Below are 24,071 nucleotides of genomic sequence, written 5' to 3'. Positions count from 1 at the left end.
TTCTGGCATCATATCAATAGTATAGTATCTTTTTATGGTATCTTGTCACAAAAGAGGGCCTGCACATCTCCGCAATAGAAAAAACTGGACTTCCTTTGTGTTAGGAATAGTTGACTCTGCATATAAAATAAGGACCAAAAGACCTTTGGACTTGTTCAGATGACTTCTGTTTGGTGTAGCTTTCCTTTTTCCAAGACTACATCACATATATCAAAATAGCAAATTTATGTTCACATGCCATGTTTTGCATATATCAGCTTGGAATTGCAGTTCTTAGTTAATTTCCTTGAGCTAATAGAAAGAATTTATTTTATTTATCGTGTCAGAAGCGAACTGAGAAAGAATGAAGCAAAACAAATGTATGCGCCCCAACAGTTCAGGAAACTAAGTATCAACTTCTAATAATAAAGCCTCAGTGTCTGGAAGAAGCAAAAAAAAAAATGGAGCTTGCCATAACTCATGAAGACATGGCCGTTGATGCTTCCCAATTTGACAGGATGTTTTTGGTTATTGCCCAAGAGCAGTGGCCAGTTTCTTGCCAGGAAACCCCCATGATCAGTTTGCCTTCAGCAACCATAAGTCAGAACAGATTTGAAGGCATACAAGAAGGCACTCTCACGGTCTTGGCTAGGGGAGACGGTAACTGCCAGAAACAATCTATGTAGCTACATCACCCATTCCTGGAGCAAGGCATACAGAAGAGGCAAACATGGAAGAGACAGCATAAAGTTACTGTGCCTCTAGAGTCAACCCTCTCCACTCTCAGCGTAATTTGGCAGAGTTTGCTGAGTTATGGCTGTGCTGTATTTTTGGGAAAGGCTGTTTGTTTGTGTGAGTTGAGTGGAAACTTGCTTCTTAAGGTTTTGTTGTTCTGGTGTGAATAGCCTCAGGTCATATGCCTGAGCAATTGGTCTCAAGAGGAAGGGGCAGCTGCATAGAGGAAATAGTAGGTCAAAGGCTGATGGGGAAGAACTTATATTACCAGTTCCTGGAGCGAGGTGAAGCAAACGGGTGTTTTGTGTGGGTGTTTAGCAAGGGCGTTTGAGGGGGAGTCCTGTTCCATTCTCTACTTAATTCTGCTATCTGCTAAAAATGGATAGTGAAGGAGTTCATTTAGTCACCTGCAACAGCTGTGGTATGCTTGTCTAAGGTTCAGCATCTTGAGACCCACATATCCATCCTCCAACATTAGGGAGAAAGAGGCGTTTTTGGATTCAGCAGGGAAGACTGTCACCCCCCAAACATAGGAGATAAACTCTTGGAGGAAAGTGATGCATCGAAATAGAAGGATCAGGAGTCATTCTGTATGTTAAGAGCTAAAGATTCCATTCAAAGCTCTCTCCAGCTTCTGTGATAATGCAGAACAAGAAGTGCGGCAATTCTTGTCCTCGGGGAATGTGCAGATGACCCTGGAAGAGTCAGCACACTGAAAGCACCTTGCCAGTCCTCCAAGAAGACTTGTAGGAGTGGTTGGGGACTCTCTGCTGAGGGGCACAGAAACTCTGGTTTGTAGGCCTGACAGGATGACTTTGGAGTTGTGATGTATCAGATAGGCTGACAAGGCTTGTCAAGGCTAAAGACCGTTATCTGCTTACAGTGACACTGTAAGGCCTAGCCTTCAGGAAATCACATGGGGTTACAAGGCCATGGATAAGAAACTTTAATGGTTTTGATACCCAGGTCATCATTTTGTCTCTCCTCCCAGTTCAAGGATGTGGCCTCAGACAGGAGTGAAGGATAATAGAAGTAAATAACTGGTTTTGCAGATCGAGTATGATTATGCTTCCTGGACCATGGTCTGAGATTTAATAAGGTTGGGCTTCTGGCAAGGGATGATATTGAATATCATGTGTTTTATATTTTCAAATGATTTGTTCAATTTCCCATATGTAAAAACTTATATTATTCCATGATATGATTCTTCCTCTTGTCTTTGGGGGGGGGGCTGTTTCCTGTGATTCCGAGTCCATCGTGGGAACCCTGTCTCCTGATGTGTTGCTTAAGTAGATGTCTGCGATGAGGAGTGTTTTCATAGGGAAAGTATAATTGTTTAAAAAAGAAGAAATGAAAAAATCCATGTTCCTGGCCCCGAGCCCTCATAGCTGTGCTGTGTCTTTAAATAACGAATTGCTGTTGGCCAGTTGTCTCAGATCCTTTTTTGCCATCCTTTGCAAATAACCAAAATACCTCTTCAGGTTGTTTTTGCCACAAAGGTTTTGCCTTATTTGTCTTGTTCTTTAAGGTCCATCCTCGAATGACAAGGCCGAAGTGAAAGCAGGAGGCATCCCCAAGGTGTCTGGGCTAGAGCGGAGTCAAGAACTGAACACTGACGTGCCCTTTGTGCTGCCACTCCACAGCCCCCCAGCGACCACTACCGTTGTGACTTCCAACTCCTCTGCGCCCACCTCGAGTGCACAGGCAAGCCCTCTGCTGAAAAAAGAGCCACGGATCTCAGTCCCAGCACCTCCTAGGCTCACCCCACAGCCTCAGCTGCACTCCCAGCCTCACCCTCGGCCTCAGTCCCAGCCTCAGCTGTTGCCCGAGTTTCGGATTCAACCTCCAAGCCACATCCCGCCTTCTCTCAGTTACCAAGTGCACCATCAGGTGGCCCACAACGGACTCAATAATATCAGGTGAGTCGTCCGTGTTCACAAGGTGCTCTGCTGCCTGGAATCCTCTCGTTTGAACACTGCGCTTTGGATCTTATGATGTGTTTTGAAACCTTCCGCCACCAACTACATCTTGAAAAGTACATCCCCACTCATCCTCATTTTGCTTCCAGCAATTTCACTTAGTCATGGTGGTCTGAAGAAAATTGCAGAAATAAATAATTTGTGAGTTTTAAATTGCACCCTGTCCTGAGTAGTGTGATGAAATCTCACACTGTCCCACCCTCACTATGAATCATCCTTTTGTCCAGCATATCCAAATTGTATACACTGACTGCCCAGTAGCAATTTAGAACATATAGTATGTATAGGAAAAAACACAGTACGTATAGGGTTTAGTATTATCTCTAGTTTCAGACCTCCGCTAGGAGTCTTGGAGCATATCTTACACAGATAACAGGGCTGAGGGTACTATACCTAAGATTTGTGAGCTTGTTGAGTGCCTGAAAAACCTAAAGGACATTTATTGAACATCCAGGAAATTTTCACGGAGTCCTGCTTTCTCTGAACAGTTTTCCGTCTTCACAACCATCCGCATTTAGTACATAATTTTTAACCTTTAGAATCAAACTATACAAGCACACAGATCTACCATGCTAATTTCAACATACCAGTTTGGTTCAAACATTGAAAGGCAAGCTCTATATTATGTTGAGACAAAAAAATCTCATTTTTCACATGTTTGTAATAATCTATGTCAATATGAGAACATGAATAGCTCACGGTAGTATTAAAAATTATAGCTGTACTAAGGGAGAGGGAATATTAGATATGTTGAATAAGGAAGGGAAGCCCATTGAAAGCTTATTTTGGAATAAAATTGATGTCCTCCATGGAATACTTTCCTAATTCAGACTTTGGAAAGCTCCATGAATTGAGCTGGACCCTTCCAGCAACTTGAGTCAACAATGTTTTGCCGTTGGAGAAAGTGTGGAGAAATAAGAGATTGGAGCCATATGTGGCTAACGTGCCTAAAAGTATGGAGATTCTGGGATGAAGTTCTATCATGAATAAAACAAATAGCCCAGTTATTTATTTCTGTATTCGAAAGTGAGAGTTAAAATCTAGTAAATAAAAATCTTATACTTCTCATGTCATACAAGACTTGACACAATGAAAACCTGGAAAAAGTTAGAGCATCTGACAATAAAGAATTGGTTAAACAAAATATGGGCGATAGGTCTATCGGAAAAGGTTACATTTAAGTTTAGCAAAAGGAGAATTGAAAGAAGATTTGTTGGATAGCACTTGGAAACCATTTACTAGCTTCATGTGTAAAAGCAGTGGCAAATTTAAGCCATCAGAAGTCCAAGAAAAATTGTGGTTGAGCAGTTAATGAACACATTACAATACTTATATGTAATGAATAAAATTATAATAATATAATAATGATAATAATTTTGGGTTACAACATAGCTAAAAACACATAATAATCACAAACATTTTATAAAATACACATATTTGATCGTATTTCAACAAAATACATATCAAATATTAAAATAAAAAACACAAGTTTACCATTCATGATTAAAACTGACCGGGTAAGCCTGTCAGAAGAGATAGGTCTTCAGATGTGTTTAAATTGTTGTATTTTTATAAGTAAGGGGAAGGTTGGGCGGTATAGATTTGGGAATAGAAGATATGATAAGACAATTGTATTGTGTTTTGAATGTTTTGGCATTGTAAAATATTTAAGAAAGAATTTTTTAAAACCCAGTGTTTTCCTGGGACACTTGTGTGCATGTTGTTGTTTTGCAGAATGTTACTATAATACTGATGTCTTTCTAATGGCTGTCTCTCTTCTCCCCCCCCCCCACCCCCAAATCCCTTGCCTTTTTTATTTCCACAGCAGAAGCAGCAGTGCCAGTAGCGCAACAAGCATTAGTCTTCCCAAACATCTCCCCCTCTCGCCTCAGATCCCTCCTCATCATCCCTCTGGTCCAGTTTTACCCCTCTCCATCTCTAACCTTGCTGCCTCGCATTTCCCTCTCAGATCTCAGTCCCAACACCAGCATCATCCGGCCATGTTTGCCACCCCTCCTACGCTGCCACCTCCTCCAGCAATACCCACCAACAGCCTTGTGATCCCAGGTCACCCTGCAGGTAGGTTCTACCACCCCACTGGGTTTCATACTAAGATTGATCCCCTTTTCATGCACTGTAAGACTGTCAGGCTGAGGACGTAGATCAGGAGGGGCAAAACCAGAATGCCAACCATCCACTCTAGTGGGGCTTTCAAAAGCAGGAGGGAACCTTATTGTAACTGGTAAGACATAATGAACTAGATGTCAAAGCCAAGTGGTGTAATCCTTACTCTTTATGCTCCACCCCTGTTGTGGACTGGGCAGCATACCCCACTGGAGACAAGCTGAATTCATAGCCTTCTTAGTCTTCCTAATATTAAAGAGGGCCTAAAGGAAGTTAATCAAATGCACGTGCCAAATAGAAATGCTTCTCCTTATGTTGCCATTTTAAAAAGTGTGTGAGTGGGAAAGGGAGGTAGTGGGAGGGAAAGATGGTCAACGTAGAAATGGCTAAAAATACAGAGAGAAAACCCCAGAAAGAGATGAATAGAGAAAACCCCCTTCTTAGGAGAGTAGAATCTGCCATGTATCAGGTCAAGTATTTATCCATCTAGCTCAGGTTTTTCTTCTAGCTGGTGATGGCTTCCCATGGTCGTAGGCAGAGAGAGAGCTCTTTCCCATCACTTGGTATTTTGTTCTTTTGTCCAGAAACTGAAACTGACCATTGTATGTGCAAACATGGACTCTACCTCTGGGTTCTTGTCCCTCCCTAAACTAATCATAGCTGGAATTCTGTTCTTGTGCTATTTTGGTGGAAGTATTACTGTGTGTCTTCAATTCTAAGACACACTTTGTCCTTATAGGAACATCTGTAAAAATGGGGTGTGTTGTAACTTACGTAGTTTTGTTGGTGGTGGTACTGGAATTAGGGTGTGTCTTAGAATCGATAGTCTTACAATGGAAGCAGTAGAGCATTTGGGTGGTGGCAGCAGGAGGGAATAAGTTATGGGCATGAAGGAAAAGGCATTGGAGGAAGAGGCTGGTCAGAGCCCCTGCTACCACTGCATAACTCTTGAAAAAGTGCCATCGTGAGTGTAATGCACGAACAGAATTCCAGCTTTAGCTTCCTAGAGAAGGTAAAATAGAATCCTAACTTAATAAAATAGCATATGAAAAGTTGCTTGTATATCCTTTTATATAGGTACTATTTCTGCTCCCGCCAGCCAAACACCGGCTTTAGAGTTTCCCCATTAAGGTACAGCTGTTCCTCTGGCAGCTGGAGTCTTCTGTGTTGCTCTTTCCTACTGGGCCCCTTTTGATCTGGCATTTGACTCCGTAATTAACCCAGCAGGGATTAAAATGGACACACATTTACACCAACACCCCTCTTCTGTTTCCTACAGACGGCAGTTAACAAGTGAGAAAGGAGGAAATATTTTTAACTGTTGAAATGATGGCTTCCTTTCCCCCCTCAATTTCCTCCAAAGCCTTTTGGAATGGAATCTAAATCTAAAAATTACAGAAAGAGACCCCATCACCACCCTCAAAAAGATTGGCCAGAAGGATCTTTAGAAATGAATTTTCAGTGAAGTGTGTGTGTGCGCACACCTTCAAGTAGCCTCTCAACTTAAGCAACCCCATTAATTATGTAGGGTTTTCTAAGACAAGGGATACTCAGAGGTGGATTTGCCTGCTGTTTCCTCTAAAATACAGCCTACTTATAGCCAATATTCAGGAAACTGATGCTGGAATGTCATTGGATTGCATACCGATTGGCCTACTCTATTCATCTTTTTCCCCCTTATTTAAAGCAAAAAGGCTTAGGGACACCCTTAGGGACAACATGGCGGCTAGGACAAAAATGTGGAATGTTCACCTCACAGTTTGATATTCATTGATGACCCCATAGTTTTTACTAACTAGCAGAAATTAACATTTTTAGACATTTTGAAGCTATGAAATAAAATAAAAAATTTCTGGGGGATTCAGAAGAAACAGAACTTGATGTTACTTTAGAAACATATATCTATTATATACAATGTGTTGTAGCATAAAATTATATCAAATTTACTCTTATTTTTTTCTTCTTGTTAACACTGAGCTCCAAGTGCCCAGTTGTAAGGAACGCCTGAACTACAGGTTGAGCATCCCTTATCTGGAATTCTTAAATACAAAATACTCCAAAATCTAAAATAATCTACGTTTGATGGTTTGATATACACAAAATTTGTTTAAGGCACATTATTTTAAAAAATGGTGTATACCATTACCTTCAGGCTAATATGTATAATGAGTATATGAAATGCAAATGATTTTGTATTATAGACTTTGGTCCCATCTCAAAAATATACATTATATACGCAAATATTCCAAAATCCAAAATACTTCTGTTCCCAGGCATATTGCATAAGGGATACTCAAACTGTATGAGGAATCTCTTTGGTTTTACAAGTATATGAGAAGCAGGCAAAAATCCAATAAAAACAGAAGAAACTGTCAATATTAAAGCAAAGAAAATTATGTTGTCTCCCTTAGAGACAAACCACTATGTGGTTTAGTGATTTGAGGTTTGGACTAGGACTCTGGAGAACACGGTTTGAATCCCTGCTTAGCCATGGAAACCCACAGAAGGCACAGAGCAACAAAATGGCCTAAATAAATATATGGGCCGCATGCCCCCCAACAGCTGCTTGTTGCCTCTGGAATTGTTCCTGCAGCACTGATTTTTTCAGCAACATGGCTCTGACTTTTATTTAAAAAAAATACAAGAAATTGAATGAGACAGGGGCAGAGTGTAGTCATGAGTGAGTGGAGACATCCAGTACAGCTCACCTGTAATGCAAAAGCCTCCAGTCGTTTATATATTCCACCAGAGTGTAATAATCTGAGTTGTTAGTTTTAGGGACACCCTTAGGCCCCATCTACACAGCCCTTTAATGCAGGCTAGGGAACGAATTAGCATGGGGAGTCCAAACAACGCTTGAGGCTAATACAGTTTAACCCAGAGTAAACCTGGATATCAAGGTTAAAAAAATACCTGGGAAAGTGCAGACCCATCTATATATATAAAAGGGTAATGAAATTTCGGCCTAGGACAAAACAACAAAACTACACATCCCAGAAACGCTAAACTTGCCAGCACAACCCCTCATCCAAGCCTCTATGTTCATACAACAAAAAGAAAAGAAAAATAAAGTCCTAATTAGAGGGAGAGGAAGAATTGTTTTTATCCAATTGCTGCCACTTAGAAGGCTAAGCTCCTCCCACTTGGTCTCCTAGCAACCCACTCAGCTCAGGGGACAGGCAGAGTTAGACCTCACTTAGGCCTCTTCCACACTGCCTATAAAATACAGATTGTCTGATTTTAACTGGATTATATGGCAGTGTAGACTCAAGGCCCTTCCACACAGCTATAACCCATTTATAATCTTTTATTATTTGCTCAGAGTCAGACACGACTGGACTTAATGTCAGGGGAAAACCTTTACCCTTTACCTTAACTACCACCAATTCCTCAATACTTTATTTCCCATACCACCAGACTTCGCCACAGCAACGCGTGGCCGGGCACAGCTAGTTTACCACTAAAATGCTATAGGAACTTTTTGCTAGAGGCCTGCAAGGGGAGACAGGCATCTAGAGGTAAACCAGGGTCTGGTGGTGATACTCCCGGGTCGATCTTGGATCAACTCGGAAGGGTGTCTAGCTGCCACCCCACCAAAATGATTGGGTTTGACTGGCCTTGGGTTTTAAGGCCTATGTAGAAGCAGGCTTTGACATCCCAGGTTCAATCCAAGACCCCTGGCATCTTGTGTAGGGGCTAAAAAGTCTCCCAATCTGATCAGAATAAAGATAATGATGATAATAACAACAAACAACAACTTTATTTCTCCTCACAGCTCAGGGCAGGGCACAGCACAGAAAACACATCACAATACATTATCGAACATTTTATTGAATGCATACAAACACATTTCTATAAAATACACATAGTAAAATACATGGAACCAATATTTATATACACTAGCCATAGAAGGTCACCTCTGCCATGAATGAACTAGGTTCCCTTAGGCATGCCTCTATATCTAAGCCTTCAGCCCATTGGCAGCGTGAAGACAATAACACTGAAAGCTATGACAAGGATTACTTCAGAGCAACATATTTGGGGGAGGGACCACATCTCAGTGGTAGAGTTCCTATTGTCCATGCAGATGTTAAATCGTTGAGATAGACGTGCACTCTAGCTGCGGCTCTTCCTCTGAATCAGGAGTTGGGTAACAAGTGATGGGAATGTTCTCTGCCTGAGACCTGGAAAACTGCTCCCACTTAAAATAAATGATATTGGGCTAGACCACTATACTGCTAGCCCACTTCCTATTTTAAACACTAAATTGCTGTGTAAATTAATTATTGTTGCTGTCCACTCAACATACGAATTGCCTTTCGTGTTCACCCAATGGCCACAAGGCAGAGCTCTCTGGGACCCTGATGCACACACCATGACAGTTCTATAATTTAATGGAGAATCCTTGTTGTGAATACAGACTACTCCCCTTCAAGGCAAACAGGAAGGCAGTCCCTGACTGCACTAGCCCACTCAGTGCACATCTCCGCACCTGCTTGTGTGCCAGCCCCAACGCATCGCAGCCAATACGAGATGGAAACTAGTTCGGCCTGCCTGCCATCTTGCGTCCCTGTTACAGTCTCTCTGCGTAAGTGCTTTGCCACTGCAGTTGCTGCTATTTTGTGCCCCCTAGACACTCACTTTTTGTTCTCTTTGCTGATAAAGATGACGCTGCAATGTCATACTGAAGTCTGGAGTCAGCTGCAAATCCATCAGGGTGGCTTCACGTCTTTTAAAGAAACCAGATACTGAATCACTTTGCAGCTGCCAACTTTTAAATCCATTGCTCTTTCCCTCCTCCATTCCTCCCCCGGGAAAACACCCAAGTGGATTATCTTGTTACTGACAGAAGTATCCAGGTGCTTAAGCCAGGGCAGATTCCCCCACCCCACCCACATTTTTTATATAAATGTTCTATATTATTCTTGTAAGTATTACTATTCTGTCATCCTCATCTTCACTCTCATCACCACTGGCATCAGTCACTAGAGTCAAACTTATATGTGACTAGAGTCACATATAAAGCGCAATATATTGTTTTGCCTCTTTTCTGAAACCTGGAAAGTGGTATAGTATAAAATATTGTACATAAAAACACCAAAAGGTGGGGAGGGGGCTACATGGTCCCTATCATTGTCAGTGCTTTGCCTCCGTACTTTTGTTCCTCCCAGAGCTCTAGAAGTGAACTGGGGGGCAGAGAGTGGTTCAAGGGAGAGTTAGGACTGCCTTCCCCAACCTGGTATTCTCCAGATGTGGGGGACTACAACTCCCATCGTTCATAGCCAGCATGTGGTTCAGCATTTCTGGGGGTCACCAGGCTTGGGGGGTCTAGACGAATGCCTACCTTTGCTGACCTGGGTGTCGGTAAACTAGTTCTGCAGCCATCACATCTACTTTGGCCCTTGGTATTTAATACAAAGCATACGTGATCATTTTTGCCTTGTGGATGAACCATTATTTTTTTCTTACTTAGCAGTAGCCTCTACTCCAACAACACCTACATTGCCTGCTATGTGTCTTTTGCCTTCCTTGGACCCATGCAAATCTCATCCCGCAAATTATTTTAATAAGAGATTAAATTTCTCTGAGCCATAAAAGATTTGTTGTGTCAGATTCACTTTTCAGAAGAAGAAGAAAAAAGCACAGCCAAAAGGTGTTATGAAAACAAAGGTGGTAATGCTATACTAGTAATAGAAATGTATGAGCTGTGTCTCTTTAGTATAACAACCAAGTTTCAACTCTTCTTTCCATAGAAGAGACGTTTAAAAAGCAATGCAGCAGAAAGAAAAGGGCTAACTCCTAATTTCTGTATTGCTTGTGAAAATGTCCTGTGTACCCCCTTCCTAGTGAGCCTCTTCGCACCGCTTTGCAGAATGAGTGCTTCCTTTCTAGGAAAAGCCTGAGCTCTATGGCAGCTATTCGTGTTACACTGAGAGAATAGGAGCTGAAAGTGTTGGTAAAGAAATAAGAGGGAAGTGTCAGAGAAGAGGGGTGTGTGAATTTATTTCCAAAAACGTGTGTTTTCAGGAAACAATATAGAAATATCTTCCTTTATTTATCGATACAACCTGTGGCTTGTTCTATACAGCGGCAGATAGATAAAAAAATATATACACGTACGCATATGGCTGTTAGTATTTGGGCTTTTTCCTCCAAAGTAATAGATGTGAATCATAAGAAAACATTAAAGATGGCCCTCAAGCAATAAGCAATAGCTTTTAATTATTCCACAGCAATTTCTTTTATTCTTTAGATAAATCACACTTCTCCTTCAGGGTTCTTTGGAAGCCCTTAATTGTCACTGTGGATTGAGGATCCCCAAATTGCTTCTGATGTATTTACAACATACCTGTTAAAGGTTTTTTTCTACAAGGAGCACACCACTATCGCCCCAGGTGCAGGCAGCCTGCAGTTTGGGGAAGTGAAAAAGGCCACAGGAGGGTGAAAGCACACCGATTTAAGCAAAAGCCCTTCTTGCATTGCTTTTAAGCTTGATCTCACGTTTCGCCACTTACATGTTCAACCGTATGCTTTTAGAGTAATTTGTTTTTCAACTTCATGGCTCTGAAGACTATTAAAACGTTTGCACATAACCTGGAACAATGTTTTGATGTGCTTGTTTTGTAATTTGTAACTATTGGCAAGGCCCCTGGGACCTTTTGAAGGGTAGGGTGGAAGTCAAAGAGAGACAATGTTTTGAGGGTCCATATTTACATTTGTAGTTGCTTTTGGAACTATGGGGGTGTTTGGGGAATGGCTTCATGGGTGGCAGTGAACCTGGGAGGAAAATGTTGTTTATTAAATATCTCTTAATGTACATGCAGATACCATGGTGGGGTGAAAAACAGGATGGAATGGTTGTTGGGTTATTTTTACCAAACCTTTTACCAAATGTCATTTGAAAGCAATGCCATGATTCTGTCCTCTGTGTTTCTTGGGCTGGGAGGTGAGCCTGGTTGGGACGGCAGGGGGGAGAGGGGTTTGCTAATGCCCCCATATGTTTTCTGCTGTGATGGCTCATGGTGTTCTCTCTTGTCTTTAGATACCAGCCTGTTGATATCATTCAACCAACCAATCATGTATTGCCAGCCTCATTCGGGGATTCTGATTGGTACTTTGTCACAGGCATCTCTCTTACCTCCACCAATGAGTCCTCACGTAGAAAACCACCACAGCATGACCTGCAGAAACAGGGAATGCCAGGTGACTATCTCGACTGGTTTACTGTTATGTCTTGGTGAAACTCACAGGCCCTTGGGCCCTTGTGTCTCTTCCCCCCTTTCTCTCCCCTTCCCCTTCTAGATCATGTGCTGCTCAGGCAAGAGCTGAACCATCAGTGGTTGGGTCCAGAGTTTGGACCGGGGAGCTGCCTCTCTTGGCACCACCAGCACCAGCACCCACCGACACACCCGCCCCACACCCACTGGCGCCCCAGAGGCCCCTCTTTGCGTGTCCCGTAGTGCGTACCCCTTCCCCAAATGTGAGGATAAAGAGAAACAAATGGCCCCAAACCTTGCCAGGACCAACTCTTAGCCCCCCAAGATTTCCTCTTCCTTTCACTTCCCATTCTAATGACATATTTTATTTAAATGATTTAAATTAGTAGCAATTTTTGTAACACGGTACCAATGTTTGTATGTTACCGCCAACTACTTTTTCGCAAGGATTTTCGACTTTTCTCGAGATCCACTTCCAGTTTTAGGTGCTTCATAACATGTGACATGGATTGGTCGAGCATCTTCTTTTCCTCCCTCGCATCTTCAGAGATGTGAACTGAAAAAAGAGCATCCTTGCATGATTATATACGTCTCACATGGTTACAGACATATACAGGTCTTTTGTTTTTACAAAAGTTACATAAGGAGCCCCATCCAAAATGTACATCTGTCACTGAGCAGATACAGTTACAGAGTTCTTTTCCCCCCAAAAGGTACCAAATCCCAGTCCCACCCCCAAAATTGAAAAATGAGTTATAGGTGATGACACATTGTTGGCTAGATATAGAATATTATGCACAGGTCAAAATTATCAAAATGTGTCAAATCACTTCAGTACAGGACTTGGAAGATGGCATTTTATAGCAAAAGAAAGCACATCCTCAGCACATTTTTTTGTTCGATTCCTGTAAAATTTGGTCAGATGGGTTTAGTACCATTTGGAAACCAACTCCACAATTGTGTTATTAAAACAAATAGGAGAGCAAACAGAACAAGGTAGATGGTAAATGCTGATTGTGTACTTTGTCACCTTATATACAAGGCAGAAATTACAAAGATGTTAGAAATTTCCAATGTACAATATATAGCTGCATCTCGGAAAAGATAGTTTGTCTGTCAATGTCCTTCATAGTCAGTAATAGTTGGCCCAATAACAAATTGCTTGGTGATATCTTAAAACCTTATCAGTGTCAATATCCTACAAAGTGCAACACCACTAGATTTTTCCGTGCCTCCTTTTCCAGGATTTACAAAGATAAATTGTTTGGTTTACGACTTTTCCAGTGATGCTGTTGTACATTAAAACGTTCAGTGTTTTGAATTATTCTCTATACCTTTTCCATGAAAAGCAATGTCTGTTTCAATGTATTTATAAAGCAGGATTGAACCTTTACCCCTTTTCTTAGAAAATATACTTTCCTTTTTTCATTTGGCAAAGGAACAAATCTTAAGGGAAATGGCATGGGAAATGACATCTCTTGCTCTTCTTTCCCACTGTCATTGATGACATGATGACACTGTTGGTTTCTAATCCGCTTAAGAGTAGAACAATGAGAGCAATTTCGACTGCTCCGCGTCCAGCCCCAGGTGTTTCAACCAGGTGGAAATACCTCCTTCTCATTTTTCCTCTTCCGTGAAAGGCAGTCTTGAAAATGTTTTGGGAAGGCTTGGCAAATTGTTTTAAGAACCTTGCTATCTGATCTTCCTGAAAAACCTCAATTTCCCGCCCGCCCACACCCTCCTCGCGTCAAGCCGCAGAGTGACAACCGCTTGGCGGCATCCTCTTTTGTTGTGTTTGAGCTCCCATCTTTTTATATTCCACTAAATGAGTTTATTAATCCTAATGCCAAAACGGGGTGGTGTTGAAACTGCCAGCTGCATATGTTTTAGTAATTTATGGTATTTACACTGGAGGGTACATGACTCCAGTAATAACTGTAATTAACACAATTGCAAATCTGCTCTCCTGTATGGAGACGAGCGTGCAACAGCTGGCTCGCTGGATGAGTGGCATTTCAAAGGGGTCACTGCACACCACCCCAAGGCCGCTTCCAACACGTCTCCAACACGTCTTGCTTAAAGCAGGAATGCATACATTCTTCAAAGGGCATGGTAAGAATAGCAGGTCAGAGGAACAGTGTTTTGAAATGCCTCGCAAGGGCCTGAAATACCAGGGCAGAGAATATGGGGTGATGGATCTTTTGTCGCAACCTTCCCTGGTCTTTGTTATGTCCCTTTTTCGAAGAATGAGCTGCAGTGAGCTGGGATTATGTAATAAATACGAGATGAGGGGGGTGTGGTGACAAAAAGAAGATTTGCGTTATAAAGCATTCCAGTCAGAGAAATCGCATGGAAAAACTTTCTTGGCCTGGAATCAGTTCAGTGACAGATTCAGTAGAAGGCCCTGAGGCAAATCACACTAACACCACTTGAAATTTTGAAATGGAAATAATAGTGGCTTGTACCACAGGGTTGCTCCAAAGATACATTGCAAACAAAATGTTATGATTAATTAAGAATGACCTGATGACAAGAAAGGAAGCAAGATGTTTTATTCAAACTCATACAGCTCAAAGCCTGAACACCGTTGGGGTGTTGGATGGCTTCTTAAGGAAAGGCTTGCAGAGTAGAGAAGATTTCGGTCAGTTGCCTGAACTTGCTGGTTCTTGATACAGTTCTATAGCTTTAAGTGGGCAATGATGTGTAGAAAACACACGGCTGTTAAGCAAATCAGTAGCTACACGAGATCCTGTCATGAGAACATGCTTTGACTGCATTCCACTGTTGAAGAAAAGTAAATTCACTCTTGTCTTCTTTTTTCTTTTTCTTCCAGTTTGACAAGTACGGTCCCAAACTTGATAATCCTTATTTTCGACATTCTAATGTGAGTGCTTTTGTGAGTTCTGGGTTTTAAAGGCAGAATCTTTCTGTGTTTATAGTCCGTGTTTTCCTCGTGGGTGTTCTGTTGCTGCAAGTTGTAGGTCTTTCTTTGATCTTTGATTATTTTTTTAAAGAACCTCTTCAACATTAACCAGAATAGTGAGATCCTAGGCAGTAATAAATGCCAACTCTCCAGAAACCTACCTCTTAATGGTAGTCTAAGGGTTTCGGAGGTTCTGCAGATGGGAGTGCTGGGACATAATAAATGGAAAGCTCTCCTAATCATAGAGCATGTGGAGCACAAGTCGAAGAAAATGTGTAGTAAATACAATCAAATGCAGAGGAGATCTAATCCCAGTGACAGTGGAAAGAAATCTTGACTCTGAAAGGTGGTTTCAAATATTTAAATTAAATGCATCAGCCATTGTAGAACTACAGAAGCAAATAGCAGAATTCAAACCATTTTGGTATTACTCTAGTGGGGTGCCTTTCTCCTGGTATATTTACTGTTCCCTCGCTCTTGCTTTTTATCAATTGCTGTGTCAGAAGTAGCATTCTGGGACTGCAGACTGTGGAAAATTAAAAGTGTGCGCTGATAATAGTGGACTTCATGGTTGGCAACTATGGTAATTATCATGGAACTGGGAGGCAGATAAAGATGAAAGATGCTAAGCAATTTGCTTTCACACTTACCAAAATGGCATGTTTTGCAGGAGGCGGGTAAAAAGCAGAATTAAGGACGATAGCGGTGGCTAATTTCCTGCCTCCCGATAAAAATGAAACTGTTTCATTTATATCAAATGGGCACCATTATGGGATAGACCTGTTGTTTTTAGAAAAAAATCTAGCGCAAATGGGCCTTTTCCATAAGAAGCATGTCAAAACGCTTTTTTGAGGACTAGCATATCAACCAGGTGATATAAATAAGAGAGATCTGATTTGCTGCGGTTTTGGCTCCATCTACACTGCCATATAATTCAGTTTCTGATCCCAGATTATCTGCTTTCAATTGGATTATATGGCAGTGTAGACTAAAATGATACTTGATCGATGGGTAACAAATAGGCTAGGCAGAATGGAATTCGTAGCTTCGAACCATTATAGAAAGATTGCTACTATATAATTAGACACATTAAAGAGGCTATGCAATTTTAGAACTTGAACTTTAAAAGTTCTTATGAGTTGGACCAACTGCGTTTCCCACAATTGTTATGTATTTGTAATATAAGATATAAGCCTATTTCCCCCCTCCCCTTTTTGTCTCCTAGTACTTCCCAAGCTACCCCCCAGCAATGCCTGGAATGCCACCTATGCTTCCACATTCGGGTCCCTTTGGGTCACTTCAGGGAGCCTTTCAGCCGAAGGTACAATTTTATTATGGATTCACCTTGATTAGAATGTGTCACTGCAGTGTTCGGATGTTGTGCGTCTACACACATATGAAACCCTTCATCTGAAACTTTTGAGCCGTGGCTTCAGATATGTCAAGCAATATTATTCTGCAAGAAGGAACTGACTCAGCCAGATCCCCTTTAAGGTTGGCCTGGTGTGGGGTTAGTTTGCAGTTACCTACAGGCTATAAACGCTGCCAAGAAGAAGAGACAGAATTTCAGGATATAGTTGCCTGAATCCTTTTGATTAGTCCCAGCTGTTGGATCCATTGTTAACAAAGAGGTAAATTCCGCTCTTTCAATGGCTGTACTTTAGTAGGAACTAATTGAATTTAGGCCAAAATATGTTCCTTTCTAATAATCATTCAGTGTTCCGTGTACAGTACTGGCATTCAGTTACCTAGATTTATGGGAGCATATGGACACACCTCAATTCTCTGTAACTTTCTGCAATAAACAAGTCCTCTCCCAGGAAAAATGATAACACCAAAGCCTTTGGAGCAAGGCAGAAGCCTACACAAATCATCCTAACCTTTTTTTCTTTCCAAACTTTCCTCTTCCTCCCAAGTGGCTGCTTCCTTAAGCCCTAGATCATCATGACACACACATTCGGTGGCTGACCATGGCGTAATGAATTCTGTCCTCCTTGCTCCATGAGGCAGAGAGTTTGTTTTCATTTCCCTCCCCACTTCTCATGTCACTTCCCTGAGGCCTCATATGTAAATCCCCACCACATGAATCCAACCTGACTGCAAACTTCTTAGCTACTTTCCCAAAGGCCATTTCTCATGAGCTAAGAACTTGAAAAGGTCAAAAGTATTCAATTTACTTTGCCAAAGGATGCATTTCCATCTGTCTTCAGAGGGACAGAAGGACCAAAGGGCACTCTTATCACTCACACTATTAATGTGATGTGACCTTAAAATGCATCATAGCTGTTATTTTTGCCTCCCTGCCCATCAATTTGCAAAAGCAGCCTGACAGTTCTTCTGCTTACAGGGTTATTTCCCCCGGCACATACAAATCTGGATTTCTCCCCTCCTTCTCTATTTTTTTCGTTTGATTTTTAAAATCGCCCTTTAATTACAGAGTACATTCATAGATTGCTCCTTAAAGCGTCCTTGTTTGAAATCTGACAGTAGTTTGACCTGCATCATCAGTTCAATATCTGGTTAAAGAATTCACTAAACTTTCTGCACTGATCCTGGAAGACAACAAGTTAAGTACCATGGGAAGGAATAGACCGATTGCTTGCCATCCCCTCCGGCAAATCGAAATAATAGGCAAGTCACGTCATCATGGCCAGGCAGATGTGAAACTCAAGAGTTGTGCTATTTAATCTAGGCAATAGCTACCAGGAGAAAAGGAATCTTTGGTATTTTGGTCTGTTGAGTGGGTTCCAAACATACTGCTTCCTCCTCCATAAAAATGCAGGCACACATTTGTTTTCTTATCACCTCTAATGTAGTTCAACCCACTACCACACACAACCAAAGCACTCCTGAAAGATGCCTACCCAAACTCTGTTTAAAGACCTCCAAAGGAGAGTCCACCACGCTTTGCGGCAGTCTATTCCACTGTTGAACAGTGTCAATAAGTTTTTTGCAATCTTTAGGTATAATCTCTTTTCTTGTCGTTTGAATCCATTGGTTCACATTCTAGTCTCTGGAGCCCAGAAAACAAGCTTCCTCCCATCTTCTACAAAGCATCCCTTTAAATATTTAAAGACAACGATCATGTAAACTCTTTGTCTCCTCTTCTCCAAGCTACACATAGCTTGGAGCCAAAAACGCCAATACAAAAACGCCTTAGTCAGACCTGCCCTGGAAGACTGGCAGAATGGAATAGCACTACTGCCTCCCATGACCTGGATCTTCTTGATGCAGTCCAGAATTGTATTGGCGTTTTTGGCTGCTGCATCATATTGTTGGCATGTTTAGCTTGTGACCTACTAAAACCCCTAGTTCATTTTCATATATACTGCTTTCAAACCAAGTGTCGCCCATTCTATATTTCTGCATTTGTTAAGAAAGAATTCAAGAGTTTATTCTCCAGTTTTCATCCAATAGGATGAAAGCTTTGTACAATACTATTAGAAGCTGGGCCTCTCAAGATAAAGGCTTGAGAGTTGAAGAGTGGGGTGGAATCCATCTCTTCACATCTTCGTACAGATTCATCTAGCTCTGCTATTTAACCTCAGTAAGGCCTGCAATTTTAGGGAGCCTCTCCTCAGTCTTCCAATACAATAATACAAGCTTGTAGCAGTATCATATGGTCCCATTTAGAAGGAACTTGTCAAACATCCTAAATCACCTTGTGTTGTCATATGAACTAGCCATACCAGTTGCTACCATTGTATCAAAGTGTTTCGATCTTTCCCTTGCAGACTTCCAATCCAATTGATGTAGCAAGTAGGCCTGGTCCAGTACACCACACTCTTCTTCAGAAGACGCCAGGGGTAAGTACAGTAGCATGTAATGGTTTTCTTTTCTTTTTTCCCCCCGCTCATTCCTCATTCTCATGGTAATATTTTCCATTAGAAGTGAAATTTATTTTTCAATTTTTGCATTGAACAAAAATGATCCTTTGGTCATAACTTCCCTGCTGGAAGCAGTTTGACACTTTTGTCCAACATGGAACATTAACATTCATTTGGGTATGTATGTGGGTGTGCATTCAACACAAAATTGGAGTAGCATGATCAATGTACCACATGTGGAGATTTAAACTATATTTCACAATTCCTGTGTGCAGTCGTGCAGAACAGGAAAAGTCTTCTTGTTGGACATAGACTAGAATTCTGCTATTGACACAATTCAGTCTTGTTATTGACATGAGCATATCTTTTTGGACACTGCACATTAAGATATCAATTCCCTTTTTATAAACCATCCTCACTACAATCATAGGAGACAGCTTCGAAGCAGTTCTCCCCATTCCCAAGCTTGTAGAAGGCTGGCGGAGCCTGCTCTGGCACTTCAAAACTGCCTTCTGTACTATGAGCAACTGTGTTCTTGTCTTGCTTTATTTTCTCTACTTATTGTCTTCCTTGTGTTTCTTCTATATGAAAGAGTTTCCATCTTTTTCCATATTTTCCTTAGGTGTCTGACCCCTATCGGGCTCCTGTACGAGTAAGTAAGGTTTGTTGGGGATTTTTTTTAACTCTCCTCTTTATTTATTTCATAAATATGAAAAATGAGCATGTTGCACTCTTACTAGGTTCTGTTTTTACTTTGGAGGGAGTTGCAGGGGAGTCATTGAAACAATACCGTGAAATCATAGTGTCTTCATAGCCTTTTTTAAGCTAGATCACTCCTATTTTTTTTCAGTAGCAGGACAAAATGTTTTCACTTATCTCCTGAAGGAAGCAAGTGTGAGGGCCAATAATCCTTTTGGGAATCATCTCCAACAACATGAGGGTGACTGAGCCAGGCCCTATTTCCTATCTGAAAAATATGGCATTCTGTAAATTACTCATGACTCTTTGCAAGCCATACCAGGCCTATAAATCAGCCAAACAAGCCAGATAAAAACTCCATTCCGTTTTTGATTTGTGGCTGTAAGATTGGGGGTGGAGGGGCACACAATTGTAGCACTTAGCAGGAAAATGCAATTTAGGACTGATTTTTCCATTAACTACAAAATCAGTTTTGGGGGTCACCCACCTCTCAGCCTTTGAAACATGAATTGAGGAGATCTATTTGTCATCAAATGTACACCCTTTGTACAGAGGGTGCTGTATTAAAATTGTTTTCTTTGTGTAAAAATGATTGCTACTGTATATTTCTGAGCGATAAACTAGTTCTGTTCTGTACTCAGCACGGTGAATGGCTAGTCTCATTTTCTATCCTGAACATTTTGACTCCAAATTAGTAGCATTTTAAGTTCAACCTAATTTTTTATATATACATTTGATTGCAGAAGCCTGGCAAGTGGTGTGCTGTTCATGTACAGATTGCTTGGCAGATCTACCACCACCAGCAAAAGATAAAGGTAAATGAGTGTATTGATTCCTGAGACAAGAAGCCTTTTGGGCTCTGTTCTTGCTCCAACCCCCCAATTAACAAACAAGTAGCTTCTCACAGTGTTGCTTTGTTTGTAAGATCTGGAATTAATTAAGCCTTTCTATCTTTTAACATCTATCGTAGAGCTATAAATGGTTGTGCTTGTCTGGTGGGGCAGGGCAGCCTGGTAGCAAAATGAGTGAAAGGTATTAATATGCAACCCAAAGGAGAAGATCAGAAGAAAAGCTGGGAGGTTTGTGGGAGGGCGGGGGCGTACAAAGCACGCGTGTTTAATATCATTTCCCTTCTGCACTAGTACCTCCTGTGGAATATGGAGTGTTATCCTGTTCAGAGTGAAATGAGCGGTACGGTGAAGGACATTTTACAAAACATAGAGCAGGCGAGTAGAATGACAGTCCTTGTGTCGGAGGTGCTTGGGGTTTTCTTCTTCGGTGTTGTGTGGAGGGGCGGGATGGAGGGGGACTGTGGAACTGGAGAGGTAAGGATGTTAGGAATAGCTCGCTTCCGATCCTCAAGCAATGCCCTCAAAACCTTACACTTGGAGGAGTCTAAAATTCATGGTTTTCAAATCTTGAGTTGTGGCACCTATATGGTTCATAAGCATGCTCTTGAGGAGTGCAGTCAAATTCAGCAAGCAAAGACGTAAATGTGCCAGTTAGAACATGTACCAATTAGTGCAGTCAGAGCCATACATTTTTCAATGTCATGTTGTGGAAAGTTGGTGAAACTGTTGGGGGTAGTATTGAACATTCTTGGCAACATATTTTAGGGTAAGGGTGGTGTCCCCAATATTGGAGGCTTCCATGCGTAGAAGATATTAAGAGCTTCTTACCCTCTGAGAGAGTGTTGTCTGAACTCTGGTCCTCCCAGTGTTTTGGACTTCAGATCCCAGAATTCCTGATCGTTGGCCAATAAAACCGGGAGTGAAATCCGGAGGACTAATGCTTTAGAAGAAGACAGAAATCAAGGACTGGGTTAGTTACAGAAACTACCTTGGTCACTCAATATCTGTAGAACTTGTTTGACAACTATCAGACAATGGACAAATGTTTAGGGATTGCTGAACCATAGAATTCTAGGTGCCTTGAAGCAAAGTTAGAATCAGAGAAATTGTTTTATGCCATTATGATATTCTCTCCTTTACCATTAGCACAACTGCTTTGTGTTTTGCTCATTACTTGGATGAGTATTCACCATCACAGCTGAATAACTAGTATCAGGAGAAAGATAATCCACAATAAAGTTTCATGTAGTGGAAAGTCTTTTCTGAATGTAATGGATCTGGATTTGAACATACTGTCACTTTCATTAACTATATTATTTTAAAACAGAAAAATATAGAGATGCATCATTTGATTGAAAGTAATAATGGTAGAAGCAATGTATTTTCTAGCAATGTATTTTCAAAATGGCTTGTGACCCAGAGTTTCTCAGATTCGCTGAAATGTTTAAGACAGTATTGTAGTTTTTATGCCCAGCAGTAGGCAAGGCAGTATTGCAGCCAATATCCACATACAGCCAGACCCATAATAGCCTTTGTTCTGCATGGTTGAGTACCAGTGTTGAAGGTCATAACAGCCCTAATTCTAACATCTCAGATATCTGGGGAAAACATCTTAGCAGAGACTCTATGTTACGAATCATGCAGGTAGTTAGATTTTGTATAAACTGGGATCAAGTGTGATGGTTTTGCTCAACAGTCTGGGTTGGAAATAAGTAGTGCAGGAGATGCCCAAAGAAACAGCCCCATGTGCCCATCACCTATTTCACAAGATTTCTCTTCCACAGAAATATTGAGTAAAACAGGTGACTTGTCATCATCATGTCTCCTTATCCCAGCAAGCAGCAGCCAACTTACTGAGGGAAATTGGCATATGATGACGTCCCATCCTGTCTTTTGCTGTTCTTTCCCTTGTCAATGGAAAGAAGACATTTGTCTCCCACTTTTTAATAGCAGTGCTACATCTTCCCACTCCTAGTTATCTGCATCAGTGAAGAACTCAGTGGCAGAAGAATATGGGCCACCCTTCTGTAAGACACCGATAGCTGTCAACCCTTTTGAGAAAAGTGTGCCACTTCTCACTAGAATTTTGTTGCTTTCTACTCCTTTTATTATAGACTAGTTTTAACAGCACAGGAAGAGTGCTCCAACCTGATGAATGATTCAGAATGCATGGTTCTGTGAAGCTCTTTGAATGCAAACAGTGAATTCTTTCGTCACTCTGATCCACAAAATTGAAATTTTGTGATTTCTTGGCCCCAAGAAAGGGAAGGGTCTCCAGAAACGTCCTTCTTTTTTGGCCCACTTTGTCTCTTTGTAACAAAGTGACCAACACACAACTTCTGCTGCCCAGCTCTTTGAGATTTGGTTCTGTCCACCACACTCAGCCCATTGAATGTTTTGTGTCATGGGGAGACTGCAGACAAGACCAAAGGGGGGCATGATTTCCCCCCTTCTAGAGTGCTGCATTCTCCTGCTGTGTGGACACCATGAGGCTCAAAGCTCACTCCTGACCTTATTCACAGAGAAGGCAGGAAGCCGAGTAGCTGTGGAGTGAAATAGGCCTTGTAGCGGCTGCTGTCAGAGCACGACTTCCAGAATGTGACACCAGATGCTGTTGTCACTCTGGCTAACTCTCTCTGGCAGCGTGTACCTAGGTGTGGAGTAAGTAGGAGCTCTTTGTTAGCAAGCCTTTCACCTCCCCTCCCCCCCATAAAGCAAAGGGAAATGTGTAGTAAGATGGTTTTTTTGTATCCTTTGACAGCAAATGCAGCTGGATCCTCACAAGCTAGAAATAGGTGGGAAACTTGACCTATTCAGCAGACCTCCAGCTCCCAGCGTGTTTCCGGGCTTCCATTATCCGCAAGATCTTGCTCGACCGCTCTTTTCCACCACAGGTAAGGCAGGCTGAATGTGGGATAAGTACACACACATCATACCGCCTTCCCCTTTTAAAACGTATAGTGCAATCTTATGTATGTCTACTCAAAAGTGAGCCTATTCATTTCAGTGCGGTTTGCATTGCACTGTTAGAATCTCCTCATGTGCGTTCAATAGTGCCTTTTGCCTGTGTGCATCTATTGCAGCGAAATCCCTTTGTTAAAAAATCCAAGATGATTGTTCTCTTAAAAAAACAATATAGTGCCCCTTCCCAAAGTTCTGTTGCCATACACAGGAACCTTGTGAATAGTAAAACAGATTTCCATACTCACCTCCTAACGCACTATCTCCACACACTATTCCTTTTCTGGCTATGGCATAACATGAACACATATCTCCCTTTCAAGGACAACTTCACAAACTATTCCATGTTACAGTATTTTTACCAGACCTTCCTTTTTGATATAAAGGCTTACTATCCACCATGCAGACAAGACTCCTCCCATTTTTAAAAAGTGTCTGGCTTCAATATTCGGATTAATTGAACTCAACGTTCATGTTCCATTTTGCAGTTTACTCTTACACCTCAGCTTTCTTCCTTCTCAGTGTATCTTTCTAATTTTTTAGGCTTCTAAGAAAAAAATGGTCTTTTATATTGTAGCATTCTTTTATTTACCAATTATTTGTATCTACCAATGGAGTAACATGTGTTTTTGGTTAAGATATATTTAAGCGGGTAGGTTAGTAGGTTCTAACTCTGAACACACTTAATAGGGAGTAGCACCTTTGAATATCGTGGGACCTTGTTTTGAATACGCATGCATATGTTTGTGCTGCACAGAAAGGAAATTAATAGAAAT

The 24,071-nt window shown here is 41.4% G+C and overlaps 1 protein-coding gene and 1 long non-coding RNA gene across 15 annotated transcripts in view; one reads left to right on the top strand and one right to left on the bottom strand.

The window, feature by feature from the left end:
- The window catches only part of fbrsl1 (fibrosin like 1), a 428,841-nt gene that overhangs the window by 394,683 nt on the left and 10,087 nt on the right, over positions 1 to 24,071 (top strand). For 4 of the 12 annotated variants that reach the window (XM_016996771.2, XM_008119054.3, XM_016996769.2 and 1 more), the window contains exons 7-17: positions 2,243 to 2,633; positions 4,519 to 4,772; positions 9,238 to 9,405; positions 11,860 to 12,020; positions 14,868 to 14,918; positions 16,183 to 16,278; positions 18,692 to 18,763; positions 19,407 to 19,445; positions 20,227 to 20,298; positions 20,626 to 20,709; positions 23,096 to 23,228. In XM_016996771.2, the coding sequence (XP_016852260.1) occupies positions 2,243 to 2,633; positions 4,519 to 4,772; positions 9,238 to 9,405; positions 11,860 to 12,020; positions 14,868 to 14,918; positions 16,183 to 16,278; positions 18,692 to 18,763; positions 19,407 to 19,445; positions 20,227 to 20,298; positions 20,626 to 20,709; positions 23,096 to 23,228 (1,521 nt within the window). The remainder of the gene's footprint in view (positions 1 to 2,242; positions 2,634 to 4,518; positions 4,773 to 9,237; positions 9,406 to 11,859; positions 12,021 to 14,867; positions 14,919 to 16,182; positions 16,279 to 18,691; positions 18,764 to 19,406; positions 19,446 to 20,226; positions 20,299 to 20,625; positions 20,710 to 23,095; positions 23,229 to 24,071) is intronic. The other 8 variants (XM_016996770.2, XM_016996768.2, XM_062958563.1 and 5 more) reach the window with 6 other exon arrangements.
- Positions 8,559 to 24,071, bottom strand: part of LOC103280348 (uncharacterized) — a 48,082-nt gene continuing 32,569 nt past the window's right edge. For all 3 annotated transcript variants that reach the window (XR_001730788.2, XR_010000003.1, XR_507306.3), the window contains 2 exons: positions 21,163 to 21,274; positions 8,559 to 12,590 (listed from right to left, as the gene is read on the bottom strand). This is a non-coding gene — a long non-coding RNA (uncharacterized LOC103280348). The remainder of the gene's footprint in view (positions 12,591 to 21,162; positions 21,275 to 24,071) is intronic.

This window comes from Anolis carolinensis, chromosome X (genome assembly GCF_035594765.1).
Source record: "Anolis carolinensis isolate JA03-04 chromosome X, rAnoCar3.1.pri, whole genome shotgun sequence".
Taxonomy (NCBI): domain Eukaryota; kingdom Metazoa; phylum Chordata; class Lepidosauria; order Squamata; family Dactyloidae; genus Anolis; species Anolis carolinensis.
The sequence above is the reverse complement of the archived record's forward strand: the minus strand, read 5'-3'. Positions and strand labels throughout refer to the sequence as shown.